Source organism: Halichoerus grypus, chromosome 6 (genome assembly GCF_964656455.1).
Source record: "Halichoerus grypus chromosome 6, mHalGry1.hap1.1, whole genome shotgun sequence".
NCBI classification, from domain to species: Eukaryota; Metazoa; Chordata; class Mammalia; order Carnivora; family Phocidae; genus Halichoerus; species Halichoerus grypus.
The window spans coordinates 98,485,375-98,498,459 of NC_135717.1; the positions used below are offsets into that span (position 1 = coordinate 98,485,375).

The window sequence follows — 13,085 nt, forward strand, 5'->3', positions numbered from 1 at the left end:
CAGTAAGTATTTACATGTTTTAATGCCTATTGCCAAACTCATTTTATGTAGCTGTTATTTCCTGATTGATTTTTTACAGAATGTCAGTGGTGAAACTATGTAGATTGCAAATAGACTGTAAGCATAAACAGATTATAAATATTTCTGGGAAAATTCATAGCAATACGAACTGAAAACCACGAAATTCCTAACAAATAAACCCAGCAGTGCCACTCTGCTAAATCACTACTGCTTTCATATTTCAACAGTTTGTAATGGGAAACTCCCCTGTCATACCCCCGGAACTGACTTAGAATATAGAACAAAGTCATGTGTCTGGGAATGTTAACCAATTCCAATACTGTTTAACATGTTTTTTGTTGTTGTTGAGAACAATGCCGTTCTTAAGCAATCTAATGAATGCATACACTGACAAACAAATCCAACAAAAGAGGCACTTAGAGGCAGTGTTCATTGAATACTGGAATTTTGGAAGAAAAATATTAGGTCATTTTAGGCATTTACTTCTGCCAAAGGATTGTTCTTTCGAGTTTATTTTTCTAGCTTTCAATTCTATTCCACTTAAATACCTTGACAACCAAGACTTTTCAAATTTTCTGTGGGCAGTTCTGCCACCTAGCATATTCACTATTTAAAGTTTCCCGATAATTAACTTACTTCTTTTTCCTTTCAGTTATACACATCAACCATTTATGCTTGATTATGCTGACTTGTTTGCCACAAGTCTTTATGCTTTTTAAAAATATATCACATAACATTATGTATGTTTTCATTGCTTGGTTTTAAAGTACAGTGTTATTTTTTTTTAAAGATTTATTTATTTGAGAGAGAGAGAGCATGCATGAGAGCACACAGTTGGGGGGGGTGGGGGGGCAGAGCCCAACATGAGGCTCCATCCCAAGACCCTGAGATCATGACCTGAGGCAAAATGAAGAGTTGGACGCTCAGCTGACTGAGCCACCCAGGTGCCCCATAAAGTACAATAGTATTAACTAAACTGGCATTTTCTTTTGTAACATTAGGGCGAATATTCTATTAGTAATGTCAGTCACTCCGTGAATATGTAGATAAAGGATGTCAATGAGTTTTATGTGCCTTTAATAATTTTATGCATGCCTCTTAACATTAACGTCATTTCTGCTGGTCAACCAGGCACCTTCCTTCCTCTTGACCTATGTTCCGAGAACATTATTTACAGTAGCCCATCAGTCTACCACTTGCTGTTAAAGGACAACACTTTGAAGCTGGGAATGAGGGGTCATTTGCAACCATAGGATCTTAATTACATGAGATAATTATTTTAGTATGAAATTATTAGTTATTAACCCATTTATTTTTAATAATATCAGTTTAAAATATTTCTAATATTTAATATTTGAAATAATACAGCTCAGAGATCCATCATTCTTTGTCTATAGGAGCACACTATTGGTTTCTTAAATTCAAGTTAAATTTATTACATACTATAACTGATATATAATGTTACATTTATTTCTTATTTATCTATTTAGTTGACAACAAATATGAACAATAGCAAAAATTTTTAAAAAAGAACTGATATCCTTTTCAACCCTAAATCAGTTTAATTTAGCCTAAATTATCTATTTAAGCTAAATTAAATTGTATTATTAAACTGATTTAGGATTGAAATATTTGGTTAATATGTTAATATATTTATATGATATGTTTTAGGACTTATGAGATTCACTAGCTTAATTGAGAGCCTTAAGTAATTTTGGTATAACAAGAAAAATAAGAATTCCATCTTTTCAACTGAGAAAAAATTTTCCAGCAAACACAGAGGAAAAATATGATCTTACTTTTAAAATAATTTAATGATCCATCCTTTGGGGTAAGTATAATCAAAATGTTTTACTAAACATATAGATATGGAGAAAGGAGAATCCACAGGGTAGGATATCTCATTGAATGGGGGGGACAAGAGAATAAGAAAGAAGTAAAAGATGGTTGACATTGGATCAAATATCCACCCTTGCTACAATCTGCTGTGGCTGAGGTGGGGGCACCTGGTAGGAACATGGCCTTGTAGGCCTGCCCCTTTGACAGGCACTACAGGTAGGGAATTATATCTAAGAGATGGGAAAACAAGGCACCCAAAACTATTAAACTCTACTAAAAAATTATGTATTAACCCTGTTTAACCAAACAACCATGCACGCACTTCAAAATTAGATTGAGATCAAAGCTATCAGGGTGCAGCTTCTATAAATCAAGTTCTATTCTGTGAATAGTATAGGGATCAAAATATGCCCTTTTGACATAAGGATTACTTTGAGCTAACAGCAACTGAGATCCAAGAGATGCAGAAAGAAGACTTCCTGGAGTTTCCCTTCTCTGACGAAAAGCAGACACTTCTTAGAAAATTTTACAGCATTAAGACAGAAGGTCAGCAGTGAGATGGACCTGCACAAACAAACCTAATCCCCTTAGATTATTCCCCCAATGTATTCACCTGCCCACAGTTCGATGCATTTGGAAGCCTAAAACCTGTGCCTTTATCCTTGTTACTTTTCTACAAGTTTATCATTCTTCATGAAGATGCAATATAAGCACAAGTACAGACCACCCCTTTGAGTTACTCATCACTGAAATTCTCTCATGTGCATGTATGCTGCATGAACTAATAACCTTGTTCTCCACTCTTTAATCTATCTTTTGTCAGTCTAATTTGAATGGCCCCAGGTACAGAACCTAAGAGGGTATCAGAAAAAAGTTTTTATTCCTCTCCTACACTATACACCTTAGATCTTCATGAGATAAAACATAAAGAAGAAACTGCTAACTCACATGCTGCTAAAAAAACAAGGAAACTGCCTTTTTGTTTGAGCTAAAGGTAGGTGATTATTTGGGGTTTTTCAATATTCAAAGGACAGTGTGGATCTTTTATATATTTTCATATCTCAGCTGATTATAGAGGCAAGAGCCAATAGCTCTCTACTGCTCTAAATAACTAGATCATTTCAGTATTTTCCATCAGTTTCCCATGCTATATGGACTCTATTGTCCTGGTTTTAATAACAAATAACCGAGATGCAAACTTGTATGCCTATGCATGTTTGTACATTTTGCTGGAGAGATTGTTTATACTTTTCATAAGATTTCCCATGTGATATCAGACCCAAGAGATCCTAGAAGCACTGGTAAAGTGGATAGCATGTTGGACTAGGACTCAAAATATCTAGTTTCTATTATGCTCTGCTATTTGTGATCTTAAGTAATTCTTGTATTCTGATCTTTATTTTCCTTGTCTGTAAAATGAGGTTAATAATAGCTGCAATGCAAAACATACAAATGTTTTGAGGTTACAATTCAATGTTATGTAATTTATATGGCATTTAGAAATATTAAGCATCATTATCTTAGTTAAGCAAAGAAGTCCTTCTTCAAGCTTGCATGTACTTCTTCCATTAACACCAGCATTAACCTTGCAAGTATACATAACATTCACAACGTTGAAAACCATGGAATCCCTGAGGAATGCATTATGCTTCCACAGAAAACTTTATAGCTCCATTTTAACTCTACTTTTTAATCTTCAAAATTCAAATTAACATTTACAGTGACATCAGATTCCTGAACTATCGTCTAGTACTAAAATCAAAACAATATAACTGTGAATCCGAATCAGCTAAAATAAAATGTACTAGGCAAAATCACCCTTTAATGTAGTGGTGGAATGCTAACAGCTGCTGAGTGATCACCCAGTACAAATCCATCCTTGGCTTCATGCCCAAACTCTGTTGAAATCTTTGTTGGACATGTAAGAGATATCTGTGGCATGTTTGGCCTAGAACATCCCAACAGGTGCTCCTTCTGTCTAGACTTAAAAGGAATCAGACAGAATTTGAATCTTCTAATTACATCCTAGGCTTCTTAGTGCTTCTCAAGGCAAATAACCATCCACAGTTAAAATAGGAAAAGTATTTCTCAGGCTAGGCTAGACTATAAATGCAATTGATCAAATATTCAGATCTACCTATCAAAATAAAGAACTAATAAATTGGTTCTTTTTCGATGAACAATATGACAAGTGTTAAGGGAACAAGCTGGATTTTACAAGTATTTGACAATTTTTTAATGACAAAGAATCAAGTGTTTTTCAGTACAACTTCTCTGGATTATTCCTTGTGGTAATATAATTTCCTCTATTTTTTTTTAAGTTGTCTTCCCTTTTCCCTCTCTTTGACTTTTTTTCTGTATTTTTGAAGCATGAATATCTTTAAGATTTTCTCTCACCCATTAATCACGGAACACAAGAAGCATTTTTTGCAAAATAGCTTTTCTCACAAAAAAAAGGCACAGCCAATATGACAATAGAAAAACATTTATGTGATGGGCTATCCTGGATAAATACAGTGATCTAATTTCTAAGTTATTTTTATTTAAGTTTTTTTTAAGATTTATGTATTCATTTGACAGAGAGAGAGACAGCCAGAGAGGGAACACAAGCAGGAGGAGTGGGAAAGGGAGAAGCAGGCTTCCCGCTGAGCAGGGAGCCCTATGGGGGCATGGGGGTGGGCTCCATCCCAGGACCTTGGGATCATGACCTGAGCCGAAGGCAGAAGCTTAACGACTGAGCCACCCAGGCATCCCTCTAAGTTATTTTTAAAATAAAAATGCTCGTTGCAAATGGCAAGATTTCATTCTTTTTGATGGCTGCATAATATTCCAGTGTGTGTGTGTGTGTGTGTGTGTGTGTGTGTGTGTGTGTATATATATATATATATATATATACCACATCTTCTTTATCCATTCATCTGTCGATGGACATCTTGGCTCTTTCCACAGTTTGGCTATTGTGGACATTGCAACGACATGGATGGAACTGAAGGGTATTATGCTGAGTGAAATAAGTCAATCAGAGAAAGACATGTATCATATGACCTCACTGATATGAGGAAATCTTAATCTCAGGAAACAAACTGAGGGTTGCTGGAGTGGTGGGGGGTGGGAGGGATGGGGTAGCTGGGTGATAGACATTGGGGAGGGTATGTGCTATGGTGAGTGCTGTGAATTGTGCAAGACTGTTGAATCACAGACCTGTACCTCTGAAACAAATAATACATTATATGTTAAAAAAAAAAAAAAAGAAGACGAAGATAGCAGGAGGGGAAGGATGAAGGGAGGGAAATCGGAGGGGGAAACGAACCATGAGAGACTATGGACTCTGAAAAACAAACTGAGGGTTCTAGAGGGGAGGGAGGTGGGAGGATGGGCTAGCCTGGTGATGGGTATTAAAGAGGGCACATTCTGCAAGGAGCACTGGGTGTTATACGTAAACAATGAATCATGGAACATTACATCAAAAACTAATGATGTAATGTATGGTGATTAACATAACATAATAAAAAAAAGGAAAAAAATGAATTAATTAATTAAATAAAAATGCTCAATTTCTAGAGGTAATATTCTTCAGCTTGTGGATTTGAGGGGACTAATCAGAAGCATAGGTGCAATTGGCACTTGAACCCTGATGTTATCGATTCTGCTTTTGACCTTGCATTCACCACTGCTGCTGTGAATCAGACCAGATCTTAGGATTAAGATGTTTGCAAATATTTGCAAAGTTATATTTGTAAATCAGAGCATCCCGAATGCTTAATTTTGAAACACTTAAAAAACCTGAGTTGCACCTCACATTTATGTCTCAGTTGATTTATGCAGAATCCAATGTCAGAGGTGTTAGTTGAATGGGCACTAGCATGCATTACCAAATGGGCTACAGAGGCTCAGGAAAGCCTATCAGTAGGAATGTTTACCATATGTTATGTTAAATGTTTAGTGCATTTGGACAGCTGTTGAGGGAATAAAGTTACAACACAGACTGCCCACATTTACAACTGTAAAGTGAGCAGACCAGTTTCCTCCTATGCTCAGAAAGAATGATGGTACCATACAGAAAGTAGAGGATGCCTGGGATAATAATGTCTATCGTGGACGGTCTTAGATTCTCTCCATCATATGATAACCAAATCCCCTTAGGCAGATGGGTGAACATTCCACTGGGTTTCCCTAGGGTGGCATCTGTTATTTATAGGAATTGTGCTTGCCAAGCCTAAAGGGAAAAAGAGAAAGCTCTTAATTTCCATCTTCCTACACCCAGTGAGAAGAGGTCATTTGAAGAAGCAGACAGCGTGAAACCCCAAAAGATATAACCAGCCCAAACACTCAAGATGGCCAGTTTAGAAACAAGTTTTCATTGATGCACAGAAATAGTTATTCATAAGCCCAGACCTCTCAGGTCAATAACACTACTATTGAGCTGTTCACTTTGCTGGTTTATATCTTGATATTAGAAATAAGCTGAAAGGGAGTAGAATATGCCACACCAAAAATTTGCCTCTTTGGCATAATAATTATTTTGGACTGGTTATTTTTGAGAGGTGTCAGACACAGGACAATCTCTGAAAACAGAGTGGAAGTTGCCATTTTCTGAGGGAAATCTACATTCATAAGGGAAACCTCCATTTTTCAGGGAGACTCCCACCTCTGTACAGGGTGTCTCTTCTCTGAAGAGAAGGATAACTAAGTGTCAAAACACTTATCAGTGGAGAAAGTACTGATTTAAATCTGCAACCTTACACTGCTTACTGTGCTCTGCCTAAAAACTTCCCAGCCTGGCTCCCCCTCTCACCACGTCCCCAGCATCTTTCCTTTGTCTTTAGCTGAAGATGATATTTAAGGTGATAGCTTGGGCCATTTTGGGGAGTTACTTTTCCTGGATATCTCCTATGTGTACAGGAGGTACACATTTATTAAACGTTTGTTTGTTTTTCTCCTGTTAATCTGTGTTTTATGACAAGGGGGGTCTCAGCCAAGAACCTAGCAGGGTAGAGGGAAAATTATTTTTCCTCCCCTGCAGAACTAACAGGCCTGACCTGAAATAAGGGATAAAATCTAAAATTATGAAAACAATAAAAAAAATACACAGCTGAAAGAAACCACAACTTGTTTTTCATTCTTAGCATAAATCTCTGTAATAATCAAATGACTGTTTTCAACTTTCTTTCAGGAGGTTTTAAACCCATTTCAAATCATTAGACCTTCTTGGGGGTTCAATGAGCTGACTGGGCAAGAGAAATTCTTGCATACAAATGGAAAATTTTCTTTCCTTCCTTTCTCTCTGTAGTTCTAAAATCAAATGAAATGATTTATTATGGAAACTCACTAAATGAAATATAAGCTCAAAATAAATTCTTGTCTTTTATTTTTCCCTCCCTTTTTCCTTTTTTCTCACCACCAGTTTCTACCAATGCCCTTTTGTTAGGCCTGCTGCACTAGCTATGCATCCCTGAGTCTTGCCTGAGGGGCCACATCCTGTGTCTGAAAAGTAAACCACTCTCCCTGCCAGGCCCCAGGTCCTACCCTCTGCACACACACAGAAACAGCCCTCTCTACCCTTGCTGCCAGTCAAGCTCTCTCACTTCCTTCACTTGACTATACATCCCTGACAATGACTTCTCTTGTCTCTACCCCTTTAGATATATGAATCTTTTCAATCTCCACCCTAATTTAGTCAATCATAATATGTACTTACTATTCTTATACACATTCTATTTGATGTATATGCTAGTTTTCTTATTCAGTAGCCCATGCTTTATGTGTCCATCTTAAAATATACGCTCCCCGGGAAGGGAGCCACGTCTGGAAAATCTGTCAAGGACAGAGCCTATCTTGGTGCCAAGTGCAAATAACATTTAAAAAACAATAATAGGTGAAAGGAAGGTAGAAAAGTTTTTGCCATAACAAGGAAGAATTCTTGAGAAGTCTTTGGTGCAAAAAGGTGATTTTATGAAAGCACAGGGACAGGACCTGTGTGTAGAAAGAGCTGCAAGGGGGTCATGAGGAGTGGCCCATTATATACTTTCAAGTTGGTAGGGGGTTAGGGATCGCGTAAGTCTCTAAGGAATTTTGGAAGTAAGGTTTCCAGGACCTTGAGGGGGCTAGCTATTGTTGAGGAAGAGGTCATTTATTACCATCTAATGAAACCTTAGTCATGAGACCCTGCAGATGTATATCGGTGGGCCATATGCTTGGGGGATGATTGCCAACACGTATCTTGGGGGGTTTAGAGATAAAGGAAGTTTCCAAAGGAATTTTTATATGTTAAAGTAGACTTACAGGATCCTGGTTGGGGGTGGGGGTGGGGGGTGTTCGGGATTGCCTTTTGCCCTTAGCAAAGTATTAACATTGAGGCTTTTGAGTCCCTAGAGGAATGTCACTCTGCCTGTTTCAAGGACTTGTCAGTGAGCTCTAAGTAGTAAGGAAATTGAATAATTTTTCTTCTGCCTTTGTTTCCCACATCAATGCCTAAAAAAACAATCTTTTCTTTCCCAATCTCAGTAAAATATCAGAAAAGAGATATGAGACTACTTGAAGATATCTTCTAGTTTCCTGTGTTATAAAAGTACCTTGTAAAAGGGATAGGGGTTTTTGGACTCAAGTCAAAGCATCCATGAATTTACAAAAATGTATAATCAACTACAACTTCACATAGCACAGGGAAACCTGGAAAAGCAAGAGTGTTTATTCTCATAATTTTCTCCTATTACTCACTAACCCTAAATGTGATCAGAGTGTATTTTTCAGTTAAAATTAGACAGGAATGAGCAGGGCAGAAATAGAATATCTGACTATGGAAGGAAAGGCTGCTAAATTTTTCACTGTGGTGTACTTTCATGATCTCGTTTTAACACAAAACAGTGTTTTCACTCAGTTCCCAATTAATCTTAGCAGAAATTTTTGTTTGGTGAAAGAGGCACCATTTACAGATTACTTCTTGTAAGTGAAATTGTGGATTGGGATGGCTCGTGGATAAGTGCAGTTAAGAACCATACTTCAATTTTCCTCCTTCAAAATGCTGAAACGTGGGTTTATTTCTCCTAAAAGTTCAGGTTGCATATCTCTTCCACCCAAGACATTTTTTTAAAGAGTTTTATTCATTTATTTGAGAGAGAGCGCGCACCAGTGGGGTGAGGGGCAAAGGGAGAAGCAGGCTCCCCGCTGAGCTGGGAGCCCCACTCGGGGCTCGAATCCAGGACCCTGTGATCAGGACCTGAGCCGAAGGCAGACACTTAACCGACTGAGCCGCCCGGAGCCGCTTCCCAAGATAGATGGCAGGGGTACCGGCTCCTCTTCACCTTCCTTTAAAAAAGCCGCCCTTCAGTTTTTAACGTCATTGCAGTTTTCCAAAGTGTAAGAACAGGAAGACACCAGTGTTTCTCCTACACCTAAACCATCAGAATAGGCCGATAGGCTAATTATCCTTGATTAGCATAAGAATGAAAACCATTAGGGCGGCTCACTCAGTTTAATAAAAAAATGCCCTTAGGCTAACATGATTCGTAACTCGTAGATGCTTTTAATTTCCACAAGCAAAAGACTAGCCTTCTGCTTTTAATAGCGATGAGGCAGTTTTCCCTCCCTTCTCCCACCCTCATCCCCTGGCTCTGCGCCTCCCTCCTTCATTATATACACCCACCAGGAAACCCCTGTTTACAGCCAGAAACACCCCAAGACCTCTCCCCCCCAAATCCCCCCACCTCCTGTGCATCTTAGCAATTGAAAAAAAGCTTCCTCTTCCTTTCCAAACTTCAAAACAGGTAGGGGAGGGAGCTGCGAGCAGCCTTTCATCTCCGCTCACCCATGCAGTAGGGAAAAAGCCTGAGGAGGCACATCCTGTGAGCAAGTCTGAAAAGAAAAGAATGGCAGGTCCCGACCAACGAGGACCGACAAAGAAAGTACGAAAAATGTTTGCGTGGAAACACCACGGTAGGCTTGCTTCCGTCCCCTCTCTGCCAACTGTGTCTCTGAGGAATCGCAGGCTCGATCCACACACACGGTTTTTTGTAAAACACAGCCCAAATCGTAAGCAGTTACCTTCATGGTTCGGTGAGCCGTGGCGACCGGGGCAACTGCGCGGAGTGCAAGCCGGGTGCGTCCCAGCCCTCGTGGGGTGCGCGCGGCGGCGGCGGCGGGAACGAGTGCCTGGGGAAGCGGCCGGGGTGGCGGCAGCTACACGTGGCGGGCGGGATGGCAGCCTGGCCCTCTCGCAGCCGAGATCGCGGGCTCTCGCAGATTGCATCAGCAGGAAGAGTCTTGAGGCTGTGTTTCCCCCAGCCCGCCCCCAGAGGGTAGAGTCTCTCCCAGCACTGAGAGTCCGACCCAGCGCCCGCCCTAGCCTCCCTCACCACTCACTCCTGGGGGGTGTCAGTGTTTCCAACACGTTTCCACATGTCACCCCTCAGTTACTGACTGCGAGTGTCGGGATGCCAAGGAGAAGGAGGAAACGATCCTGACTGCCACTCCCTTCTTAGCCGGCTGCCTGCCCGCCTCACTTCCTACTACCCCCAGAGAAACGTTCCCGCACGTCCTGTTCAAAATTATACAGTGGATTCCCATCATCAGAAGCAGAACATTTTAAACGTATTTTTTAATGGAAAGAACATGTGTCTGGTTTTTAAAAGTTTGCCAGTCTCTCTTTCTCCCATTCTTTGTGTCAGTTCCACAGCCCACCCTCAGATACCACCATTTTTGCCGGTTTCTTCAGGATCTGGAAAAATACTCCTTAATCCTTTGAACATATAGAATTCTTTCTGATTTGAACGTTGCCTGCTGGCCCAGTTCATCCTCTGTGGGATGCCTCCCCACTTCACAAGAGTTCCAGCACTGCTACTTTTCCAGGTTAGGCTCCTGGGCTTTGCTTAAATACCCTCAAATACCCTCGTGGTTGATGGCTCACTCTGGCAACGTACTATTTTTGTAAATCTCAGATGAAGTTCTTTGCTAGGAAGTCCTGCTGAGTCTCTCAAGCAAACCTGAACCTTTTGTCTATGCACCGTGCTTTGTCCATACCCTTTATTAAAATACATTTTCTTTTAATTATTTGTTTGCACAGGTGGTACTTCATTAGATTATGAGATTCTTGAAGACGGATCCCAATGTTGAACACAAACGTGGGGGGGGGGGGCGTTGCTTAGCAAATGTTGGTTAGGGGAATGAATGATTAGATCATTAAACAAATGTATTGATCTCATGACATGTCAGATGCTGGGCAAGATTCTAGGCATAAAGTGGTAAAAAAAAAAAAAATGTTCTTATGCTCATAGAATTCATAGTTTAGTGTGGGAAACAGAAAATAAACATTAATTCAGGTAGCAAAATGTCCATGCACTAATGAATGGATTTATACAATGAAATATTATTTAGCAATAAAAGAAATGAATTACTGATACATGCTTACATACATGCCTTAACCTTGAAACACTACATGAAATGAAATAACACAGTCACAAATGACCACATATTGTATGATTCCATTTTTCTGAAATGTCTAGAATACGAAGATTCACAGAGACAGAAAATGGATGGTCGTTGCCAACCTAGGGAGAGGGGGTAATGAGGAGTGATTGCTAATGGGTACAGGGTTTCTTTTTGGGGTGATTAAAATGTTCTAAAATTGGATTGTGGTAATGGTTGCACAATTCTGTGAATACACTGAAAACCAGTGTATGATACCCTTTAAATAGATGAATTGTATGATGCATGAATTACATCTCCATAAAAATGTTATTTTTTAAAATCAAGTAGCAAGTAGTAAATTTTATGAGAAAATAAAGCAAAGTAAGGGGAAAGAGCATGATAGGGCAATAGACCTGAATGAATTAATGTGTAAATTCTAGAGCATGCCTGTCAATGACTTCCTAAGGATTCTTTTGATGTTATAGGGTTACAGGGTCCTTGTCTGGTGGAGTGGAAGAATGAATCTCATCTTGTGGATACAAAAGGGTAAAGTGATAGTTTATTAAGGGAAGGTGAGAACAGAAAGAAAGCTCTCTAGAGAGAGAGGGGTCTCAAATGGGTTGCCACAGAGGGCTTTTATGATCAGTCTTTTATAGAAAACTGACCAGGGAACTTAAATCTTCTTGATGTTACCACCATGATAACACCATGATTACTTCTTCCTGCTTGACGGGGAGCCTGCTTCTCCCTCTCCCTCTGCCTGCTGCTCCCCCTGCTTGTGCTCACTCTCTTTTACCTCTCTGTCAAATAAATCAATAAAATCTTTAAAAAGAAAAAAGTGGAAGTGTCTTCAAAGGAGGTTGAGGGATCCTTTTGAATGGCCCATAGAGCAACAGGCACAAAGACTGTCTATACATGAGTTTTGGGGCAACTTTTTGAAGCGGACCTCGAGTTGTCTAGTTTAGGCAAACAACAAACATTTAAAGACAATCAGAACTGGAGGGGACCTGGGTGGCTCAGTCATTAAGTGTCTGCCTTCGGCTCAGGTCACAATCCCAGGGTCCTGGGATCGAGCCCCACATCGGGCTCCCTGCTCCCTCTCCCACTCCCCCTGCTTGTGTTCCCTCTCTCGCTGTGTCTCTCTGTCAAATAAATAAATAAAATCTTAAAAAAAAAAAAAAAAGACAGAACTGGAATTTAACATCCACAAAGGTGGGTTATTGAAACAAATTTTGCTCTATAATAACCCTTATTTTTAATCAGAGATAGGCAAATCAGGACTAATTTGTTTGCAAAACAAGTCCGTTTTAACAAACCTGGCCTAATTACTTACATAAGCTCAGCAAGAATAGCAATTGGCCATATAGATCTTTTTAAATTTAATTTTATTTATTTATTTGAGAGAGACAGAGAGAGAGAAAGAACATGAGCAGGGGAGGGGCAGAGGGAGAAGCAGATTCCCCGCTCAGTCGGGAGCCCTGCATGATCCTGCAACCTGACCCTGGGATCATGACCTGAGCTGAAGGCAGACACTTAGCCGACTGAGTCACCCAGGCACACCAGCCATATAGATCTTTTAAAGTCTGCTTTGCTGGAACTTTTATAAGGAATCTAGATTGAACTTTTAGTAGAGTCTCTAGGCCAGAAGCCAAGCCAAGTACTTGCCATCAGACATGCCTACAATACCTGTAGGTTTGGGGGAATTCTTCTTCACAAGGTCCCCAATATATCTTGATGTTCCTGCACCTGCCAGGAAGTGACATTCTTTACTCACCTGGTAAGGCTACTGGGAACTCTGTAAGCAAGGCATTAGGCCAACACTT

The 13,085-nt window shown here is 39.8% G+C and overlaps 1 protein-coding gene across 1 annotated transcript in view; it reads right to left on the minus strand.

Annotated features, from left to right (window-relative positions):
• The window catches only part of BCAT1 (branched chain amino acid transaminase 1), a 103,608-nt gene extending 93,586 nt beyond the window's left edge, over positions 1-10,022 (minus strand). Inside the window, exon 1 of the mRNA XM_078075764.1 lies at positions 9,901-10,022. Coding sequence (XP_077931890.1) covers positions 9,901-9,906 — 6 coding nt within the window. The 5' untranslated portion in view covers positions 9,907-10,022. The remainder of the gene's footprint in view (positions 1-9,900) is intronic.
• Between the last annotated feature and the right edge of the window lie 3,063 nt (positions 10,023-13,085).